Source organism: Oncorhynchus nerka, linkage group LG22, assembly GCF_034236695.1.
Source record: "Oncorhynchus nerka isolate Pitt River linkage group LG22, Oner_Uvic_2.0, whole genome shotgun sequence".
NCBI lineage: Eukaryota > Metazoa > Chordata > Actinopteri > Salmoniformes > Salmonidae > Oncorhynchus > Oncorhynchus nerka.
In genome coordinates, this window is record NC_088417.1 from 31,453,831 (window position 1) to 31,475,151 (window position 21,321).

The 21,321-nt window shown below is 61.6% G+C and overlaps 1 protein-coding gene across 3 annotated transcripts in view; it reads right to left on the reverse strand.

Annotated features, from left to right (window-relative positions):
• Positions 1-21,321, reverse strand: part of LOC115125332 (MAGUK p55 subfamily member 7-like) — a 313,135-nt gene that overhangs the window by 92,035 nt on the left and 199,779 nt on the right. For 2 of the 3 annotated variants that reach the window (XM_065007126.1, XM_065007127.1), the window contains one exon: positions 19,246-19,313. In XM_065007126.1, coding sequence (XP_064863198.1) covers positions 19,246-19,313 — 68 coding nt within the window. The remainder of the gene's footprint in view (positions 1-19,245; positions 19,314-21,321) is intronic. The other variant, XM_065007128.1, reaches the window with a different exon arrangement.

Consider the following 21,321-nt stretch of genomic DNA (forward strand, 5'->3'; position numbering starts at 1 on the left):
TCTCTCTCTCTCCGTCCCCGTCTCTCTCTCTCTCCTCTCTGTCCCCGTCTCTCTCTCTCTCCGTCCCACCGTCTCTCTCTCTCTCTCCGTCCCCCGTCTCTCTCTCTCTCCGTCCCCCCGTCTCTCTCTCTCCGTCCCCCGTCTCTCTCTCTCTCCGTCCCCCGTCTCTCTCTCAGTCCCCGTCCCCCCGTCTCTCTCTCTCTCGTCCCCCCGTCTCTCTCTCTCTCCGTCCCCCCGTCTCTCTCTCTCTCCGTCCCCCCGTCTCTCTCTCTCTCCGTCCCCGTCTCTCTCTCTCTCTCTCTCTCCTCCGTCCTCTCTCTCTCTCTCCGTCCCCGTCTCTCTCTCTCTCTCTCTCTCTCTCTCCGTCCCCCGTCTCTCTCTCTCCGTCCCCCGTCTCTCTCTCTCCCCCGTCTCTCTCTCTCCGTCCCCCCGTCTCTCTCTCTCTCCGTCCCCCGTCTCTCTCTCTCTCTCCGTCCCCGTCTCTCTCTCTCTCTCCGTCCCCCGTCTCTCTCTCTCTCCCCCGTCCCCGTCTCTCTCTCTCTCTGTCCCCGTCTCTCTCTCTCTCTCCGTCCCCCGTCTCTCTCTCTCCGTCCCCCGTCTCTCTCTCTCTCCGTCCCACCGTCTCTCTCTCTCTCGTCCCCGTCTCTCTCTCTCCGTCCCCGTCTCTCTCTCTCTCCGTCCCCGTCTCTCTCTCTCTCCGTCCCCCGTCTCTCTCTCTCTCCGTCCCCGTCTCTCTCTCTCTCCCCCCGTCTCCCCTCTCTCTCTCTCTCTCTCCGTCCCCGTCTCTCTCTCTCTCCGTCTCTCTCCGTCCCCGTCTCTCTCTCTCTCCGTCCCCGTCTCTCTCTCTCTCGTCCCCGTCCCCCGTCTCTCTCTCTCTCCGTCCCCGTCTCTCTCTCTCTCTCCGTCCCCCGTCTCTCTCCTGTCCCCCTCTCTCTCGTCCCCCCGTCTCTCTCTCTCTCCGTCCCCGTCTCTCTCTCTCTCCGTCCCCGTCTCTCTCTCTCTGTCCCCGTCTCTCTCTCTCTCTGTCCCCCGTCTCTCTCTCTCTCTCCGTCCCCGTCTCTCTCTCTCTCTCCGTCCCCCGTCTCTCTCTCTCTCCGTCCCCCGTCTCTCTCTCTCCGTCCCCGTCTCTCTCTCTCTCCGTCCCCCCGTCTCTCTCTCTCTCCGTCCCCCGTCTCTCTCTCTCTCCTCCCCTCCGTCTCTCTCTCTCTCTCTCTCTCTCCGTCCCCGTCCCCGTCTCTCTCTCTCTCTCCGTCCCCGTCTCTCTCTCTCTCCGTCCCCCCGTCTCTCTCTCTCTACTGTCCCCGTCTCCCTCTCTCTCTCTCCGTCCCCGTCTCTCTCTCTCCCGTCCCCGTCTCTCTCTCTCTCTCTCTCTCCGTCCGTCCCCGTCTCTCTCTCTCTCGTCCCCCGTCTCTCTCTCTCTCTCCCCCGTCTCTCTCTCTCTCTCTGTCCCCCCGTCTCTCTCTCTCTCTCCGTCCCCGTCTCTCTCTCTCTCTCCGTCCCCGTCTCTCTCTCTCTCCGTCCCCGTCTCTCTCTCTCTCCGTCCCTCGTCTCTCTCTCTCTCCGTCCCCCCGTCTCTCTCTCTCTCGTCCCCCCCTCTCTCTCCGTCTCTCTCTCTCTCTCGTCCCCCGTCTCTCTCTCTCCGTCCCCCGTCGTCTCTCTCTCTCGTCCCCGTCTCTCTCTCTCTCTCCGTCCCCCGTCTCTCTCTCTCTCGTCCCCGTCTCTCTCTCTCTCCGTCTCTCTCTCTCTCTCTCCGTCCCCGTCTCTCTCTCCGTCCCCCCGTCTCTCTCTCTCTCTCTCCCCGTCCCCCGTCTCTCTCTCTCTCCGTCCCCCCGTCTCTCTCTCTCTCCGTCCCCGTCTCTCTCTCTCTCGTCCCCGTCTCTCTCTCTCTCCGTCCCCCCGTCCCTCCGTCTCTCTCTCTCTCCGTCCCCGTCTCTCTCTCTCTCTGTCCCCGTCTCTCTCTCTCTCCCCCCGTCTCTCTCTCTGTCCCCGTCTCTCTCTCTCCGTCCCCCGTCTCTCTCTCTCTCGTCCCCGTCTCTCTCTCTCTCCGTCCCCCGTCCCCGTCCCCGTCTCTCTCTCTCCGTCCCCCCGTCTCTCTCTCTCTCTCCGTCCCCCGTCTCTCTCTCTCTCCGTCCGTCCCCGTCTCTCTCTCTCTCCGTCCCCGTCTCTCTCTCTCTCTGTCCCCCGTCTCTCTCTCTCTCCGTCCCCGTCTCTCTCTCTCCGTCCCCGTCTCTCTCTCTCTCCGTCCCCCCGTCTCTCTCTCTCTCTCTCTCTCCCCGTCTCTCCGTCTCTCTCTCGTCCCCGTCTCTCTCTCTCTCCGTCCCCGTCTCTCTCTCTCTGTCCCCCCGTCTCTCTCTCTCTCCGTCCCCCGTCTCTCTCTCTCTCCGTCCCCCGTCTCTCTCTCTCTCCCCCGTCCCCCCGTCTCTCTCTCTCTCCGTCCCCCCGTCTCTCTCTCTCTCCGTCCCCGTCTCTCTCTCTCTCGTCCCCCCGTCTCTCTCTCTCTCTCCGTCCCCCGTCTCTCTCTCTCCGTCCCCGTCTCTCTCTCTCCGTCCCCCGTCTCTCTCTCTCTCCGTCCCCGTCTCTCTCTCTCTCCGTCCCCCCGTCTCTCTCTCTCTCCGTCCCCGTCTCTCTCTCTCTCTCTGTCCCCCGTCTCTCTCTCTCTCCCCGTCTCTCTCTCTCTCTCTGTCCCCGTCTCTCTCTCTCTCCGTCCACCGTCTCTCTCCCCTCCGTCTCTCTCTCTCTCCGTCCCCCCGTCTCTCTCTCTCTCCCCCCCGTCCCGTCCCCCCTCTCTCTCTCTCGTCCCCGTCTCTCTCTCTCTCTCCCCCCGTCTCTCTCTCTCCGTCCCCCCCCTCTCTCTCTCTCTCGTCCCCGTCTCTCTCTCTCTCTCCGTCCCCCCTCTCTCTCTCTCTCCAGTCCCCCCGTCGTCCCCGTCTCTCTCTCTCTCGTCCCCTCTCTCTCTCTCTCTCCGTCCCACCGTCTCTCTCTCTCTCTCTCCGTCCCCCGTCTCTCTCTCTCTCCCCGTCCCCCGTCGTCTCTCTCTCTCTCCGTCCCCCGTCTCTCTCTCTCTCCGTCCCCCCGTCTCTCTCTCTCTCCGTCCCCGTCTCTCTCTCTCTCTCTCCGTCCCCGTCTCTCTCTCTCTCCGTCCCCGTCTCTCTCTCTCTCTCGTCCCCCGTCTCTCTCTCTCTCCGTCCCCCGTCTCTCTCTCTCTCCGTCCCCGTCTCTCTCTCTCTCTCCGTCCCCGTCTCTCTCTCTCTCCGTCCCCCGTCTCTCTCTCTCTCTCCGTCCCTCTCTCTCTCCTCTCTCCGTCCCCCGTCTCTCTCTCTCCGTCCCCGTCTCTCCCGTCCCCGTCTCTCTCTCTCTCCGTCCCCCGTCTCTCTCTCTCTCCGTCCCCCGTCTCTCTCTCTCCGTCCCCGTCTCTCTCTCTCTCCGTCCCCGTCTCTCTCTCTCTCTCCGTCCCCGTCTCTCTCTCTCTCCGTCCCCCGTCTCTCTCTCTCTCCGTCCCCCCGTCTCTCTCTCTCTCCCCTCTCCTCTCCTCCTGTCCCCGTCTCTCTCGTCTCTCCGTCCCCCGTCTCTCTCTCTCTCCGTCCCCGTCTCTCTCTCTCTCTCTCGTCCCCCGTCTCTCTCTCTCTCGTCCCCGTCTCTCTCTCTCTCGTCCCCGTCTCTCTCTCTCCGTCCCCGTCTCTCTCTCTCCGTCCCCCGTCTCTCTCTCTCTCCGTCCCCCGTCTCTCTCTCTCCGTCCCCGTCTCTCTCTCTCTCCGTCCCCGTCTCTCTCTCTCTCTCTCTCTCTCTCTCCCGTCTCTCTCTCTCTCCGTCCCCGTCTCTCTCTCTCTCTCCGTCCCCCGTCTCTCTCTCTCTCTCCGTCCCCGTCTCTCTCTCTCTCTCCGTCCCCCGTCTCTCTCTCTCTCTCGTCCTCTCTCTCTCTGTCCCCCTCTCTCTCTCTCTCCGTCCCCCGTCTCTCTCTCTCTCCGTCCCCGTCTCTCTCTCTCCCCCGTCTCTCTCTCTCTCCGTCCCCGTCTCTCTCTCTCTCTCTCGTCCCCCCCTCTCTCTCTCTCTCTCGTCTCTCGTCTCCCCCCGTCTCTCTCTCTCTCTCCGTCCCCCGTCTCTCTCTCTCTCCGTCCCCGTCTCTCTCTCTCCGTCCCCGTCCCCGTCTCTCTCTCTCTCCGTCCCCGTCTCTCTCTCTCTCTCCGTCCCCCGTCTCTCTCTCTCTCCGTCCCCCGTCTCTCTCTCTCGTCCCGTCTCTCTCTCTCTCTCCGTCCCCGTCTCTCTCTCTCTCTCTCTCTCCGTCTCTCTCTCTCCCCGTCTCTCTCTCTCTCTCCGTCCCACCGTCTCTCTCTCTCTCCCCGTCTCTCTCTCTCTCCGTCCCCGTCTCTCTCTCTCTCCGTCCCCGTCTCTCTCTCTCTCTCCCCTCCGTCTCTCTCTCTCTCTCGTCCCCTCTCTCTCTCTCCGTCTCTCTCTCTCCGTCCCCGTCTCTCTCTCTCTCCGTCCCCGTCTCTCTCTCTCTCGTCCCCTCTCTCTCTCTCTCTCCGTCCCCGTCTCTCTCTCTCTCTCCGTCCCCCGTCTCTCTCTCTCTCTCTCTCTCTGTCCCCCGTCTCTCTCTCTCTCCGTCCCCCGTCTCTCTCTCTCTCTCCGTCCCCGTCTCTCTCTCTCTCCGTCCCCCGTCTCTCTCTCTCTCCGTCCCCGTCTCTCTCTCTCGTCCCCGTCTCTCCGTCGTCTCTCTCTCTCCGTCCCCCGTCTCTCTCTCTCTCAGTCCCCGTCTCCGTCTCTCTCTCTCTCTCGTCCCCCGTCTCTCTCTCTCCGTCTCTCTCTCTCTCCGTCCCCGTCTCTCTCTCTCTCCGTCCCCGTCTCTCTCTCTCTCCGTCCCCCGTCTCTCTCTCTCTCCGTCCCCCGTCTCTCTCTCTCTCCGTCTCCGTCCCCTCTCTCTCTCTCTCTCCCCGTCTCTCTCTCTCTCCGTCCCCCGTCTCTCTCTCTCTCTCCGTCCCCCGTCTCTCTCTCTCTCTCCGTCCCCCGTCTCTCTCTCTCTCCGTCCCCCCGTCTCTCTCTCTCTCCGTCCCCCGTCTCTCTCTCTCGTCCCCGTCTCTCTCTCTCTCGTCCCCGTCTCTCTCTCTCTCTCTCTCCGTCCCCCGTCTCTCTCTCTCTCGTCCCCGTCTCTCTCTCTCCGTCCCCCGTCTCTCTCTCTCTCCGTCCCCCGTCTCTCTCTCTCTCCCCGTCCCCGTCTCTCTCCGTCTCCCGTCTCTCTCTCGTCCCCCGTCTCTCTCTCTCTCCGTCCCCGTCTCTCTCTCTCTCCGTCCCCGTCTCTCTCTCCCCGTCTCTCTCTCTCTCTCCAGTCCCCCGTCGTCTCTCTCTCTCCTCTCTCCGTCCCCCGTCTCTCTCTCTCCGTCCCCCGTCTCTCTCTCTCTCCGTCCCCGTCTCTCTCTCTCTCCGTCCCCCCGTCTCTCTCTCTCTCTCCGTCCCCCCGTCTCTCTCTCTCTCCGTCCCCGTCTCTCTCTCTCTCCGTCCCCCCGTCTCTCTCCCCCTCTCTCTCTCTCTCGTCCCCCGTCTCTCTCTCTCTCGTCCTCTCTCTCTCCGTCCCCCGTCTCTCTCTCTCTCCGTCCCCGTCTCTCTCTCTCGTCCCCCGTCTCTCTCTCTCTCCGTCCCCGTCTCTCTCTCTGTCCCCGTCTCTCTCTCTCTCGTCCCCGTCTCTCTCTCTCTCCCGTCCCCCTCTCTCTCTCTCTCTCCGTCCCCGTCTCTCTCTCTCTCTCTCCCCAGTCTCTCCTCTCTCTCTCTCTCCGTCCCCCCGTCTCTCTCTCTCTCCGTCCCCGTCTCTCTCTCTCCGTCCCCGTCTCTCTCTCTCCGTCCCCGTCTCTCCGTCTCTCTCTCTCTCCGTCCCCGTCTCGTCTCTCTCTCTCTCCGTCCCCCCGTCTCTCTCTCTCTCCGTCCCCGTCTCTCTCTCTCTCCGTCCCCGTCTCTCTCTCTCTCCGTCCCCGTCTCTCTCTCTCTCGTCCCCGTCTCTCTCTCTCTCCAGTCTCCCGTCTCCCGTCTCTCTCTCTCTCCGTCCCCGTCTCTCTCTCTCTCCCCGTCTCCCGTCTCTCTCTCTCTCTCTGTCCCCGTCTCTCTCTCTCCCCGTCTCTCTCTCTCCGTCCCCCCGTCTCTCTCTCTCTCCGTCCCCGTCTCTCTCTCTCTCTCCGTCCCCCGTCTCTCTCTCTCTCCGTCCCCGTCTCTCTCTCTCCTCCCCCGTCTCTCTCTCTCTCCGTCCCCGTCTCTCTCTCTCTCGTCCCCCTCTCTCTCTCTCCGTCCCCCGTCTCTCTCTCTCCCCGTCTCTCTCTCTCTCCGTCCCCGTCTCTCTCTCTCTCTCCGTCCCCGTCTCTCTCTCTCTCCGTCCCTCTCTCTCTCTCTCTCTCTCTCTCTGTCCCCCCGTCTCTCTCTCTCTCCCCCGTCCCCGTCTCTCTCTCTCTCCGTCCCCAGTCTCTCTCTCTCTCTCTCCGTCCCCCGTCTCTCTCTCTCTCCGTCCCCCCGTCTCTCTCTCTCTCTCCGTCCCTCTCTCTCTCTCTCTCTCCGTCCCCCCCCTCTCTCTCTCTCTCTCTCTCCGTCCCCCGTCTCTCTCTCTCTCTCCGTCCCCCGTCTCTCTCTCTCTCGTCCCCCGTCTCTCTCTCTCTCCGTCCCCGTCTCTCAGTCCCCCCTCTCTCTCTCTCTCCGTCCTCTCTCTCTCTCTCTCTCGTCCCCGTCTCTCTCTCTCTCCGTCCCCGTCTCTCTCTCTCTCTCCGTCCCCGTCTCTCTCTCCGTCCCCGTCTCGTCTCTCTCCGTCCCCGTCTCTCTCTCGTCTCTCTCTCTCTCTCCGTCCCCCGTCTCTCTCTCTCTCCGTCCCCCGTCTCTCTCTCTCTCCGTCCCCCGTCTCTCTCTCTCGTCTCTCTCTCCGTCCCCCGTCTCTCTCTCTCTCTCCGTCCCCCCGTCTCTCTCTCTCTCCGTCCCCGTCTCTCTCTCTCCGTCCCCGTCTCTCTCTCTCTCTCGTCTCCCGTCGTCTCTCTCTCTCGTCCCCGTCTCTCTCTCCTCTCTCTCTCTCCGTCCCCCGTCCCCCGTCCCCCGTCTCTCTCTCTCGTCCCCCGTCTCTCTCTCTCCCTCTCTCTCCGTCTCTCTCTCTCTCTCTCCCGTCCCCGTCTCTCTCTCTCTCTCCGTCCCCCGTCTCTCTCTCTCTCTGTCCCCGTCTCTCTCTCTCTCCCGTCCCCCTCTCTCTCCCCGTCTCTCTCTCCTCCGTCGTCTCTCTCTCTCTCCGTCCCCGTCGTCTCTCTCTCTCCCCCGTCTCTCTCTCCCCGTCTCTCTCTCTCCGTCCCGTCTCTCTCTCTCTCCGTCCCCCGTCTCTCTCTCTCTCCGTCCCCCCGTCTCTCTCTCTCTCTCCGTCCCCGTCTCTCTCTCTCTCCGTCCCCGTCCCCGTCCCCCGTCTCTCTCTCTCTCCGTCCCCCCGTCTCTCTCTCTCTCTCTCTCGTCCCCGTCTCTCTCTCTCTCTGTCCCCGTCTCTCTCTCTCTCGTCCCCCCGTCTCTCTCTCTCTCTCCCCCGTCTCTCTCTCTCTCCGTCCCCGTCTCTCTCTCTCTCCGTCCCCCCGTCTCTCTCTCTCCGTCCCCGTCTCTCTCTCTCTCTCCTGTCCCCGTCTCTCTCTCTCCGTCCCCGTCTCTCTCTCTCTCTCTCTCTCTCTCTCCGTCCCCGTCTCTCCCTCTCTCTCTCCGTCCCCCCGTCTCTCTCTCTCTCCGTCCCCCCGTCTCTCTCTCTCTCCGTCCCCCGTCTCTCTCTCTGTCTCTCTCCGTCCCCTCTCTCTCTCTCGTCCCCCGTCTCTCTCTCTCTCTCGTCCCCCGTCTCTCTCTCTCTCCCCCGTCTCTCTCTCCGTCCGTCTCTCTCTCTCTCCGTCCCCGTCTCCCTCTCTCGTCTCTCTCTCTCAAGTCCCCCGTCTCTCTCTCTCTCTCCCGTCCCCCGTCTCTCTCTCTCTCCGTCCCCCGTCTCTCTCTCTCTCCGTCCCCCGTCTCTCTCTCTCTCCCCGTCTCTCTCTCTCTCCGTCCCCCGTCTCTCTCTCTCTGTCCCCGTCTCTCTCTCTCTCGTCCCCCCGTCTCTCTCTCTCTCTCGTCCCCCGTCTCTCTCTCTCTCCGTCCCCGTCTCTCTCGTCTCGTCTCTCTCTCTCCGTCCCCCGTCTCTCTCTCTCTCCGTCCCCGTCTCTCTCTCTCCGTCCCCCGTCTCTCTCTCTCTCCGTCCCCCGTCTCTCTCTCTCTCCGTCCCCGTCTCTCTCTCTCTCCGTCCCCGTCTCTCTCTCTCTCTCCCCCGTCTCTCCTCCCCCGTCTCTCTCTCTCTCCCCGTCCCCGTCTCTCTCTCTCCGTCCCCCCGTCTCTCTCTCTCTCCGTCCCCGTCTCTCTCTCTCTCTCTCCGTCCCCCGTCTCTCTCTCTCTCCGTCCCCCGTCTCTCTCTCTCTCTCCGTCCCCGTCTCTCTCTCTCTCTCCGTCCCCCCGTCTCTCTCTCTCTCCCCCGTCTCTCTCTCCCCCGTCTCTCTCTCTCTCTCTCCGTCCCCGTCTCTCTCTCTCTCTCCGTCCCCCCGTCTCTCTCTCTCTCTCCGTCCCCCGTCTCTCTCTCTCTCGTCCCCCGTCTCTCTCTCTCTCCGTCCCCCCGTCTCTCTCTCTCGTCCCCGTCTCTCTCCGTCCCGTCTCTCTCTCTCCGTCCCCCGTCTCTCTCTCTCTCGTCCCCGTCTCTCTCTCTCTCTCGTCCCCCCGTCTCTCTCTCTCTCCGTCCCCCGTCTCTCTCTCTCTCCGTCCCCCCGTCTCTCTCTCTCCGTCTCTCCTCTCTCCGTCGTCTCTCTCTCTCTCGTCCTCTCCGTCCCCGTCTCTCTCTCTCCGTCCCCGTCTCGTCTCTCTCCCCGTCTCTCTCTCTCTCGTCCCCCGTCTCTCTCTCTCTCCGTCCCCTCTCTCTCTCTCTCCGTCCCCCCGTCTCTCTCTCTCTCTCCGTCCCCCTCGTCTCTCTCCCCGTCTCTCTCTCTCTCTCTCTCTCTCTCCCCGTCTCTCTCTCTCTCCGTCCCCGTCTCTCTCTCTCTCCGTCCCCGCTCTCTCTCTCTCTCTCCGTCTCACCGTCCCTCTCCGTCTCCTCTCTCTCTCTCTCCGTCCCCCGTCTCTCTCTCTCTCCGTCCCCCGTCTCTCTCTCTCTCCGTCCCCCGTCTCTCTCTCTCTCGTCCCCGTCTCTCTCTGTCCCCCGTCTCTCTCTCTCTCGTCCCCCGTCTCTCTCTCTCCCGTCGTCTCGTCCCCGTCTCTCTCTCTCCGTCCCCCGTCTCTCTCTCTCTCCGTCCCCGTCTCTCTCTCTCTCCGTCTCTCTCTCTCTCTCCGTCCCCGTCTCTCTCTCTCTCTCCGTCCCTCTCGTCTCTCTCTCTCTCCGTCCCCGTCTCTCTCTCTCTGTCTCCGTCTCTCTCTCCCCGTCTCTCTCTCCGTCCCCCCGTCTCTCTCTCTCTCAAGTCCCCCGTCTCTCTCTCTCTCCGTCCCCCCGTCTCTCTCTCTCTCTCGTCCCCCGTCTCCTCTCGTCTCTCTCTCTCTCTCCGTCCCCCGTCTCTCTCTCTCTCCGTCCCCCGTCTCTCTCTCTCTCCGTCCCCGTCTCTCTCTCTCCGTCCCCGTCTCTCTCCTCGTCTCTCTCTCTCTCCGTCCCCCGTCTCTCTCTCTCTCCGTCCCCGTCTCTCTCTCTCTCGTCCCCGTCTCTCTCTCTCTCCGTCCCCGTCTCTCTCTCTCTCCCCGTCTCTCCCCCGTCTCTCTCTCTCTCCGTCCCCGTCTCTCTCTCTCTCTCCGTCCCCGTCTCTCTCTCTCCGTCTCTCTCTCTCTCTCTCGTCCCCCCTCTCTCTCTCTCTCCGTCCCCCGTCTCTCTCTCTCTCCGTCCCCCGTCTCTCTCTCTCTCTCTCCGTCCCTCTCTCTCTCTCTCTCTCTCTCTCTGTCCCCGTCTCTCTCTCTCTCTCCGTCTCTCTCCCGTCTCTCTCTCTCTCTCCGTCCCCGTCTCTCTCTCTCTCTCTCCCCGTCTCTCCGTCCTGTCCCCCGTCTCTCTCTCTCTGTCCCCCGTCTCTCTCTCTCTCCGTCCCACCGTCTCTCTCTCTCTCCGTCCCACCGTCTCTCTCTCTCTCCGTCCCCGTCTCTCTCTCTCCGTCCCCCGTCTCTCTCTCTCTCCGTCCCCCCGTCTCTCTCTCTCTCCGTCCCCCCGTCTCTCTCTCTCTCTCTCCGTCCCCCCGTCTCTCTCTCTCTCCGTCCCCCGTCTCTCTCTCTCTCTCTCCCCGTCTCTCTCTCTCTCCGTCCCCCGTCTCTCTCTCTCTCCGTCCCCCGTCTCTCTCTCTCCGTCCCCGTCTCTCTCTCTCCGTCCCCCGTCTCTCTCTCTCTCGTCCCCGTCTCTCTCTCTCTCTCCGTCCCCCGTCTCTCTCTCTCTCCGTCCCCGTCTCTCTCTCTCTGTCCCCGTCTCTCTCTCTCTCCGTCCCCGTCTCTCTCTCTCTCTCCGTCCCCCGTCTCTCTCTCTCTCGTCCCCGTCTCTCTCTGTCCCCCGTCTCTCTCTCTCTCCGTCCCCCCGTCTCTCTCTCTCTCTCTCTCTCCGTCCCCGTCTCTCTCTCTCTCCGTCCCCGTCTCTCTCTCTCTCCGTCCCCCCGTCTCTCTCTCCCTCTCTCTCCGTCCCCGTCTCTCTCTCTCTCCGTCCCCGTCTCTCTCTCTCTCCGTCCCCCCGTCTCTCTCTCTCTCTCCCGTCTCCCCTCTCTCTCTCTCTGTCCCCCGTCTCTCTCTCTCGTCCCCGTCTCTCTCTCTCTCCGTCCCCGTCTCTCTCTCTCTCCGTCCCCCCTCTCTCTCTCTCTCTCCCCCGTCCCCTCTCTCGTCTCTCTCTCCGTCCCCCCCGTCTCTCTCTCTCTCTCCCCCCGTCTCTCTCTCCGTCCCCGTCTCTCTCTCTCTCCGTCCCCCGTCTCTCTCTCTCTCTCCGTCCCCCGTCTCTCTCTCTCCCCCGTCTCTCTCTCTCTCCGTCCCGTCTCTCTCTCTCTCTCCAGTCCCCGTCTCTCTCTCTCTCCGTCCCCGTCTCTCTCTCTCTCTCGTCCCCCGTCTCTCTCTCTCTCCGTCCCCGTCTCCTCTCTCTCTCCGTCTCCTCTCTCCGTCCCCGTCTCTCTCTCTCTCCCCGTCTCTCTCTCTCCGTCCCCCGTCTCTCTCTCTCTCTCCCCGTCTCCCCGTCTCTCTCTCTCGTCCCCGTCCCCGTCTCTCTCTCTCTCCGTCCCCGTCTCTCTCTCTCTCCCCTCCCGTCCCCCGTCTCTCTCCGTCCCCGTCGTCTCTCTCTCTCTCAGTCCCCGTCTCTCTCTCTCTCTCTCTCTCTCCCGTCCCCCCGTCTCTCTCTCTCTGTCCCCGTCTCTCTCTCTCTCTCTCCGTCCCCCGTCTCTCTCTCTCTCAGTCCCCGTCTCTCTCTCTCTCTCCGTCTCTCTCCGTCCCCCGTCTCTCTCTCTCTCGTCCCCCTCTCTCTCTCTCTCCGTCCCCCCGTCTCTCTCTCTCTCCGTCCCCGTCTCTCTCTCTCCGTCCCCGTCTCTCTCTCTCCGTCCCCCCGTCTCTCTCTCTCTCCGTCCCCCGTCTCTCTCTCTCTCGTCCCCGTCTCTCTCTCTCTCCGTCCCCGTCTCTCTCTCTCTCTCCCCCTCTCTCTCCCGTCTCTCTCTCCCCGTCTCTCTCTCTCTCCGTCCCCCGTCTCTCTCTCTCTCTGTCCCCGTCTCTCTCCCCGTCTCTCTCTCTCTCTCCGTCCCCCGTCTCTCTCTCGTCCCCGTCTCTCTCTCTCGTCTCTCTCTCTCTCTCCGTCCCCGTCCCCGTCTCCCTCTCTCTCTCGTCCCCCGTCTCTCTCTCTCTCGTCCCCCGTCTCTCTCTCTCTCCGTCCCCCGTCTCGTCTCTCTCTCTCTCTCCGTCCCCCGTCTCTCTCTCTCTCTCCGTCCCCGTCTCTCTCTCTCTCCAGTCCCCCCGTCTCTCTCTCTCTCCGTCCCCCCGTCTCTCTCTCTCTCGTCCCCCCTCTCTCTCTCTCTCTCTCTCTCCCCCGTCTCTCTCTCTCTCGTCTCTCTCTCTCGTCCCCCGTCTCTCTCTCTCTCCGTCCCTCCGTCTCTCTCTCTCTCCGTCCCCGTCTCTCTCTCTCTCTCTCCGTCCCTCCGTCTCTCTCTCTCTCTCGTCCCCGTCTCTCTCTCTCTCCGTCCCCGTCTCTCTCTCTCTCCGTCCCCGTCTCTCTCTCTCCGTCCCCGTCTCTCTCTCTCTCCGTCCCCCGTCTCTCTCTCTCTCCGTCCCCGTCTCTCTCTCTCTCCGTCCCCCGTCTCTCTCTCTCTCCGTCCCCGTCTCTCTCTCTCTCTCAGTCCCCCGTCTCTCTCTCTCTCGTCTCCCCGTCTCTCTCTCTCCCCGTCTCTCTCTCTCTCTCCGTCTCCTCTCTCTCTCTCGTCCCCGTCTCTCTCTCCCCTCTCTCTCTCCGTCCCCGTCTCTCTCTCTCTCCGTCCCCCGTCTCTCTCTCTCTCCGTCCCCGTCTCTCTCTCTCTCTCAGTCCCCGTCTCTCTCTCTCTCTCCGTCCCCCGTCTCTCTCTCTCCGTCTCCCCGTCTCTCTCTCTCTCTCCCCCCGTCTCTCTCCCCGTCCCCCCGTCTCTCTCTCTCTCCGTCCCCGTCTCTCTCTCTCTCTGTCCCCCGTCTCTCTCTCTCCCCGTCTCTCTCTCTCTCCCGTCCCCCCGTCTCTCTCTCTCTCGTCCCCGTCTCTCTCTCTCTCCGTCCCCCGTCTCTCTCTCTCCGTCCCCGTCTCTCTCTCTCTCCGTCCCCCGTCCTCTCTCTCTCTCTCCCGTCTCTCTCTCTCCGTCTCTCTCTCTCTCTCCGTCCCCGTCTCTCTCTCTCTCCGTCCCCCCGTCTCTCTCTCTCTCCGTCCCCGTCTCTCTCTCTCTCCGTCCCCCCCCTCTCTCTCTCTCTCTCAGTCCCCCGTCTCTCTCTCTCTCCGTCCCCCGTCTCTCTCTCTCTCCGTCCCCCGTCTCTCTCTCTCTCCTGTCCCCGTCTCTCTCTCTCTCCGTCCCCCTCTCTCTCTCTCTCCGTCCCCCCCGTCTCTCTCTCTCTCCGTCCCCGTCTCTCTCTCTCTCCGTCCCCCGTCTCTCTCTCTCTCTCTCTCTCTCTCTCTCCCCCCCTCTCTCTCTCGTCCCCTCTCTCTCGTCTCCCGTCTCTCTCTCTCTCGTCCCCGTCTCTCTCTCTCTCTCCGTCCCCGTCTCTCTCTCTCTCTCCGTCCCCCGTCTCTCTCTCTCTCTCTCCCCGTCTCTCTCTCAAAGTCCCCGTCTCTCTCTCTCTCTCCGTCCCCCGTCTCTCTCTCTCTCTCCCCCGTCTCTCTCTCTCTCTCTCTCTCCGTCCCCCGTCTCTCTCTCTCTCTCCGTCCCCGTCTCTCTCTCTCCGTCCCCCCGTCTCTCTCTCTCTCTCTCCGTCCCCCCGTCTCTCTCTCTCTCCGTCCCCCGTCTCCCTCTCTCTCTCCGTCCCCGTCTCTCTCTCTCTCCGTCCCCGTCTCTCTCTCTCCTCTCCGTCCCCGTCCCCGTCTCTCTCTCTCTGTCCCCCGTCTCTCTCTCTCTCCGTCCCCCGTCTCTCTCTCTCTCTCCCCCGTCTCTCTCTCTCCCCGTCTCTCTCTCTCCGTCCCCCGTCTCTCTCTCTCTCTCCGTCCCCCGTCTCTCTCTCTCTCCGTCCCCGTCTCTCTCTCTCTCGTCCCCGTCTCTCTCTCTCTCCGTCTCCCCGTCTCTCTCTCTCTCTCCGTCCCCGTCTCTCTCTCTCTCCTCTCTCTCTCTCTCCGTCCCCTCTCTCTCTCTCGTCCCCGTCTCTCTCTCTCTCCGTCCCCGTCTCTCTCTCTCTCCGTCCCCCGTCTCTCTCTCTCTCCGTCCCCCCGTCTCTCTCTCTCTCCGTCCCACCGTCTCTCTCTCTCTCTCCGTCCCACCGTCTCTCTCTCTCTCTCGTCCCCGTCTCTCTCTCCCCGTCCCCCTCTCTCTCTCTCTCTCTCGTCCCCGTCTCTCTCTCTCTCTCCGTCCCCCGTCTCTCTCTCTCCCGTCTCTCTCTCTCGTCCCCCGTCTCTCTCTCTCTCTCCGTCCCCCGTCTCTCTCTCTCTCCGTCCCCGTCCTCTCTCTCTGTCCCCCCGTCTCTCTCTCTCTCTGTCCCCCGTCTCTCTCTCTCTCCCTCTCTCCGTCCCCTCTCTCTCTCTCTCTGTCCCCCCGTCTCTCTCTCTCTCTCCGTCCTCTCTCTCTCCAGTCCCCCGTCTCTCTCTCTCTCCGTCCCCCGTCTCTCTCTCTCTCCGTCCCCGTCTCTCTCTCTCTCTCCCCCGTCTCTCTCTCTCTCTCCGTCCCCCCCCGTCTCTCTCTCTCAAGTCCCCGTCCGTCTCCGTCCCCGTCTCTCTCTCTCTCCGTCCCCCGTCTCTCTCTCTCTCGTCCCCGTCTCTCTCTCTCTCCGTCCCCCGTCTCTCTCTCTCCGTCCCCGTCTCTCTCTCTCTCCGTCCCCCCGTCTCTCTCTCTCTCTCCGTCCCCGTCCGTCTCTCTCTCTCCGTCCCCGTCTCTCTCTCTCTCCGTCCCCCCGTCTCTCTCTCTCCGTCCCCCGTCTCTCTCTCTCTCCGTCCCCCCGTCTCTCTCTCTCTCTCCGTCCCCCGTCTCTCTCTCTCTCTCCGTCCCCCCTCTCTCTCTCTCTCTCTCTCTCCGTCCCCGTCTCTCTCTCTCTCTCCGTCCCCGTCTCTCCTCCCCTCTCTCCGTCCCCCCGTCTCTCTCTCTCTCTCCGGTCCCCGTCTCTCTCTCTCTCTCTCTCCGTCTCCTCTCTCGTCGTCTCTCTCTCTCTCCGTCCCCCGTCTCTCTCTCTCTCTCTCCGTCCCCGTCTCTCTCTCTCTGTCCCCCGTCTCTCTCTCTCAGTCCCCGTCTCTCTCTCTCTCGTCCCCGTCTCTCTCTCTCTCCGTCCCCGTCTCTCTCTCTCTCTCCCCGTCTCCCCGTCTCTCTCTCTCTCTCCGTCCCGTCTCTCCCTCTCTCTCTCTCTCTCGTCCCCCCGTCTCTCTCTCTCTCCGTCCCCGTCTCTCTCTCTCTCTCTCTCCCCCGTCTCTCTCTCTCCGTCCCCCGTCTCTCTCTCTCTCCGTCCCCCGTCTCTCTCTCTCCGTCCCCCGTCTCCTCTCTCTCCGTCCCCGTCTCTCTCTCTCTCCGTCCCCCCCCCGTCTCTCTCTCTCTCCGTCCCCCGTCTCTCTCTCTCTCCGTCCCCGTCTCTCTCTCTCTCTCCGTCCCCCGTCTCTCTCTCTCTCCGTCCCCGTCTCTCTCTCTCTCCGTCCCCGTCTCTCTCTCTCTCCGTCCCCGTCTCTCTCTCTCTCGTCCCCGTCTCTCTCTCTCTCTCCGTCCCCGTCTCTCTCTCTCTCGTCCCCCGTCTCTCTCTCTCTCGTCCCCCGTCTCTCTCTCTCTCTCGTCCCCCCGTCTCTCTCTCTCTCTCCCCCCGTCTCTCTCTCTCTCCGTCCCCCGTCTCTCTCTCTCTCAGTCCCCGTCTCTCTCTCTCTCCGTCCCCGTCTCTCTCTCTCTCCGTCCCCCCGTCTCTCTCTCTCTCCGTCCCCGTCTCTCTCTCTCTCTCTCTCCGTCCCCGTCTCTCTCTCTCAGTCGTCCCCCCGTCTCTCTCTCTCTCTCTCCGTCCCCCCGTCTCTCTCTCTCTCTCCGTCCCCGTCTCTCTCTCTCTCTCCGTCCCCCTCTCTCTCTCTCTCTCTCCGTCTCCCCGTCTCTCTCTCTCTGTCCCCCCGTCTCTCTCTCTCTCTCTGTCCCCCGTCTCTCTCTCTCCCGTCCCCCGTCTCTCTCTCTCTCTCTCTCCGTCCCCGTCTCTCTCTCTCTCTGTCCCCCCGTCTCTCTCTCTCTCCGTCCGTCTCTCTCTCTCTGTCCCCCGTCCCCGTCTCTCTCTCTCTCCGTCCCCCGTCTCTCTCTCTCTCGTCCCCCGTCCCCGTCTCTCTCTCTCTCCGTCCCCCGTCTCTCTCTCTCTCTCCGTCCCCCCGTCTCTCTCTCTCTCGTCCCCCGTCTCTCTCTCTCTCCGTCCCCCGTCTCTCTCTCTCTCCCCGTCTCTCTCTCGTCCGTCCCTCTCTCTCTCTGTCCCCCGTCTCTCTCTCTCTCTGTCCCCCCGTCTCTCTCTCTCTCTCCGTCCCCCCTCTCTCTCTCTCTCCCCCGTCCCCGTCTCTCTCTCTCTCTCCGTCCCCGTCTCTCTCTCTCTCTCGTCCCCCGTCTCTCTCTCTCTCGTCCCTCTCTCTCTCTCCCCGTCTCTCTCTCTCTCAGTCCCCGTCTCTCTCTCTCTCCGTCCCCGTCGTCTCTCTCTCTCGTCCCCCTCTCCTCTCCTCTCTCTCTCCGTCCCCCGTCTCTCTCTCTCCGTCCCCGTCCTCTCTCTCTCTCTCTCTCCGTCCCACCGTCTCTCTCTCTCTCTCCGTCCCACCGTCTCTCTCTCTCTCTCTCTCCGTCCCACCGTCTCTCTCTCTCTCTCTCTCCGTCCCCTCTCTCTCTCTCTCCGTCCCACCGTCTCTCTCTCTCTCTCTCTCTCTCCGTCCCCCGTCTCTCTCTCTCTCTCTCTCTCTCTCCCCCCGTCTCTCTCTCTCTCTCCGTCCCCGTCTCTCTCTCTCTCTGTCCCCGTCTCTCTCTCTCCGTCCCCCCGTCTCTCTCTCTCTCCGTCCCCGTCTCTCTCTCTCTCCGTCCCCCGTCTCTCTCTCTCCGTCCCCCGTCTCTCTCTCTCTCCGTCCCACCGTCTCTCTCTCTCTCCTCTCCCCGTCCCCCGTCTCTCTCTCTCTCCGTCCCCCCGTCTCTCTCTCTCTCTCCGTCCCCGTCTCTCTCTCTCCGTCCCCGTCTCTCTCTCTCTCTCCGTCCCCGTCTCTCTCTCTCTCTCCGTCCCCCCGTCTCTCTCTCTCTCCGTCCCCCGTCTCTCTCTCTCTCCGTCCCCCGTCTCTCTCTCTCTCCGTCCCCCGTCTCTCTCTCTCTCTCAGTCCCCGTCTCTCTCTCTCTCCGTCCGTCTCTCTCCTCTCCGTCTCTCTCTCTCTCCGTCCCCTCTCTCTCTCTCCGTCCCCGTCTCTCTCTCTCTCTCCGTCCCCCGTCTCTCTCTCTCTCGTCCCCCCGTCTCTCTCTCTCTCTCGTCCCCCGTCTCTCTCTCTCTCTCTCTCTCCGTCCCCGTCTCTCTCTCTCTCTCCGTCCCCCCCGTCTCTCTCTCTCCCCGTCTCTCTCTCTCTCCGTCCCCCGTCTCTCTCTCTCTCCGTCCCCCGTCTCTCTCTCCCCCGTCTCTCTCTCTCCGTCCCCCGTCTCTCTCTCTCTCTCTCCGTCCCCGTCTCTCTCTCTCTCTCCGTCCCCCGTCTCTCTCTCTCTCTCCGTCCCCGTCGTCTCTCTCCCCCGTCTCTCTCTCTCCGTCCCCGTCTCTCTCTCTCTCCGTCCCCGTCTCTCTCTCTCGTCCCCGTCTCTCTCTCTCTCCCCGTCTCTCTCTCTCTCCGTCCCCCGTCTCTCTCTCTCTCCGTCCCCCGTCTCTCTCTCTCTCTCTCGTCTCCCCGTCTCTCTCTCTCCCCTCTCTCGTCCCCCCGTCTCTCTCTCTCTCCGTCCCCCGTCTCTCTCTCTCTCTCGTCCCCCGTCTCTCTCTCTCTCTCCGTCCCCCGTCTCTCTGTCTCTCTCCGTCCCCCGTCTCTCTCTCTCTCCGTCCCCCGTCTCTCTCTCTCTCTCCGTCCCCCGTCTCTCTCTCTCTCTCCGTCCCCCGTCTCTCTCTCTCTCTCCGTCCCCCTCACTCTCTCTCTCTCTCTCGTCTCTCTCTGTCCCCCGTCTCTCTCTCTCTCTCTCCGTCCCACCGTCTCTCTCTCTCGTCCGTCCCGTCCCCGTCTCTCTCTCTCTCTCCGTCCCACCGTCTCTCTCTCTCTATCTCCGTCCCACCGTCTCTCTCCGTCCCACCGTCTCTCTCTCTCTGTCCCACCGTCTCTCTCTCTCTCTCCGTCCCCCGTCTCTCTCTCTCTCTCCGTCCCCCGTCTCGTCTCTCTCTCTCCGTCCACCGTCTCTCTCTCTCTCTCGTCCTCCTCTCCCGTCCCCGTCTCTCTCTCTCTCCGTCCCCCGTCTCTCTCTCTCTCCGTCCCCCGTCTCTCTCTCTCTCCGTCCCCGTCTCTCTCGCTCTCCGTCCCCCGTCTCTCTCGCTCTCCGTCCCCGTCTCTCTCTCTCCGTCCCCCATCTCTCTCTCTCTCGTCCCCCCGTCTCTCTCTCTCCGTCCCCCCGTATCTCTCTCTCCGTCCCCGTATCACTCTCTCCGTCCCCGTATCTCTCTGTCCCTCTCTCTCAATCTGTCTGTCCCTCTCTCTCAATCTGTCTGTCCCTCTCTCTCAATCCGTCTGTCCCTCTCTCTCAATCCGTCTGTCCCTCTCTCTCAATCAGTCTCTCCCTCTCTCTCAATCAGTCTCTCCCTCTCTCTCAATCAGTCTCTCCCTCTCTCTCAATCAGTCTCTCCCTCTCTCTCAATCTGTCTGTCCCTCTCTCTCAATCTGTCTGTCCCTCTCTCTCAATCTGTCTGTCCCTCTCTCTCAATCTGTCTGTCCCTCTCTCTCAATCTGTCTGTCCCTCTCTCTCAATCTGTCTGTCCCTCTCCCTTTGTCTGCTCAAGCCACTTGTTTCCCAACTCAGCCCTCTCTGACTATCAGTCTGTGTTGTGAGTTCAGTGTGTGTGTGTGGTGCAGTCTTGTTCACACACAGTAAAACATTAATATGTGTAAACCAGAGTGGTGGTAGGCTAGCAGGAGGTTCATCTACAGCTCTGAGATTGATGCCCTATCACATCCTCACATACAGCCTACGTCCTATCATTCATTATTTATTCAACCTTGCAGAGCAGCATTTATAGTGGATAGGGAGAGGTAGGCAGCCCCACATATCCAACCAGAGGGCAGCCACACATATCCAACCAGAGGGCAGCCCCACATATCCAACCAGAGGGCAGCCCCACATATCCAACCAGAGGGCATCCCCACATATCCAACCCCATCAACACCAGGAGGGGGGGGGGGACCAGACATTTGCCGAGACGAGCACCAGTACGGCAGCCTTCGAGCGTTTCAGAGTGTAGGAATTGTGCCTGATGGTTAATCAATCAGATAGGGTTTACATGAGCCTAGAGGTTGGTAGTCTCCCGATACCCTTCCCCACGGACTTCCTTTCAGGAGGCCTGGCTCTGGGGCTGTGGGTGTGAGGCTGTGAGTGTGTGGCTGTGAGGCTGTGAGTGTGTGAGGCTGTGAGTGTGTGAGGCTGCGAGTGTGTGAGGCTGCGAGTGTGTGAGGCTGTGATACATTCTTACATGATCTTCTGTTGGAGATCTTCTGGGGCTGAAGAACACCGGCGGCGGGACGACGCAGAGCAAACCTCCTGGAGAAAAAAGAGGAAGAGAGGAAAGTGGGAGGAGAGAGAGACAGGATAGGAAAGAAAGAAGATAGAAGAGGAAAGCGGGAGGAGAGAGAGGAGAGAGGAAAGAGTATAGGAGAGGAAAGAGAGTATAGGAGAGGAAAGAGGGAGTAGAGGTGAGAGAGGAGAGGGAAGAGAGTATAGGAGAGGAAAGAGAGTATAGGAGAGGAAAGAGAGTATACGAGAGGAAAGAGAGTATACGAGAGGAAAGAGAGTATACGAGAGGAAAGAGAGTATACGAGAGGAAAGAGAGTATACGAGAGGAAAGAGAGTATACGAGGAGGAAAGAGGGAGGAGGAGAGAGAGGATATGAGAGGAAAGAGGGAGTAGAGGTGAGAGAGACAGGATAGGAGATGAAATCGGGAGAAAAGAGAGAGGACCGGAGAGGAAAGCGGGAGGAGGAGAGAGAGGATAGGAGAGGAAAGAGGGAGGAGGAGAGAGAGGATAGGAGAGGAGAGAGGATAGGAGAGGAAAGGAGAGAGAGACAGGATAGGAGACAAAATTGGGAGGAGAGACAGAGAGAGAGGGGGGTAGGAGAGGAAAGAGAGAGGAGAGAGAGGATAGGAAAGGAGGGAGAGAGAGGATAGAAGACGAAAGAGGGAGGAAAAGAGAGGAGAGGAGAGCGAGAGAGGAGAGGAAAGGAGAGAGAGACAACAAGGAGAGAGAGTCAGTGGAGACAGACGGAGAGGAGAGACAGAAACAGTGAGGAGAGAGAGACAGCGAGGAAGAGAGAGACAGCGAGGAGAGGAGAGACAGCGAGGAAGAGAGAGACAGCGAGGAGAGGAGAGACAGCGAGGAGAGGAGAGGAGAGACAGCGAGGAGAGGAGAGAGAGAGGAGAGAGAGAGACAGCGATGAGAGGAGAGAGAGACAGCGATGAGAGGAGAGAGAGACAGCGATGAGAGGAGAGAGAGACAGCGATGAGAGGAGAGAGAGACAGCGAGGAGAGAGACAGCGAGGAGAGAGACAGCGAGGAGAGAGACAGCGAGGAGAGAGACAGCGAGGAGAGAGAGAGGCGAGATACAGCGATGAGAGAGAAGAGAGAGAAAGCGAGGAGAGGAGAGAGAGTCAGCGAGGAGAGGAGAGAGAGTCAGCGAGGAGAGAAGAGAGAAGAATCCCAATAAAACCATCAGCTTTCACAGTCCCACTGGGATTAATAAACCCTTTCTGGTATAATACCTAGAAACATCCTTAAATATCCATCACGTTCATTCTTTAGGGTAAAAAAAATGAAAGAAGAGGAGCGAGAGGGAGAAAGATAGAGAAAAAGAGTGGCAGGAATAAATGTGAAGGATTTAGATTTTTGGGGGGGGCAATTTTTTTTTCTCTGCACTCGTTGATGTTCAGACGGAGCCAAGAAACTGCCCCAGTCCTCCAGCCCAGTCCTCCAGCCCAGTCCTCCAGCCCAGTGATGCACATCAGCAGCCATCTGTGCTTGCCACTGATGTGTGATTTTCCATCCACTCCCCTTCCAAAGTGCTATCATTTTCTGTCATGACTCATTTTGGGCCAGACGCGCACGGAAATCCAAAGTATTTTGGCAGCGCCAGGCAAGAGGGGAGGCGGGTAGAAGGAGGGAGGGAGGAGAGGGGGGGAAAAGGAAAGAGAAAGAAATAGTCATTCCTTTCATTGTGACGGCAGTGAAACACTCCAAGCCTGGACAGGGCTTGTAATGGGGGTGGCAGACAGACAGGTAACACTACCGTTCAAAAGTTTGGGGTCACTTTGAAATGTCCTTGTTCTTTAAAGAAATGCCCATTATAATAACATTAAATTGATCAGAAATACAGTGTAGACATTGTTAATGTTGTAAAAGACTGTTGTCGCTGGAAACCGCAGATTTTTAATGGAATATCTACATAGGCGTACAGAAGCCCATTATCAGCAGCCATCACTCCTGTGTTCCAACAGCATGTTGTGTTAGCTAATCCAAGTTTATCATTTTAAAAGGCTAATTGATAATTATAAAACCCT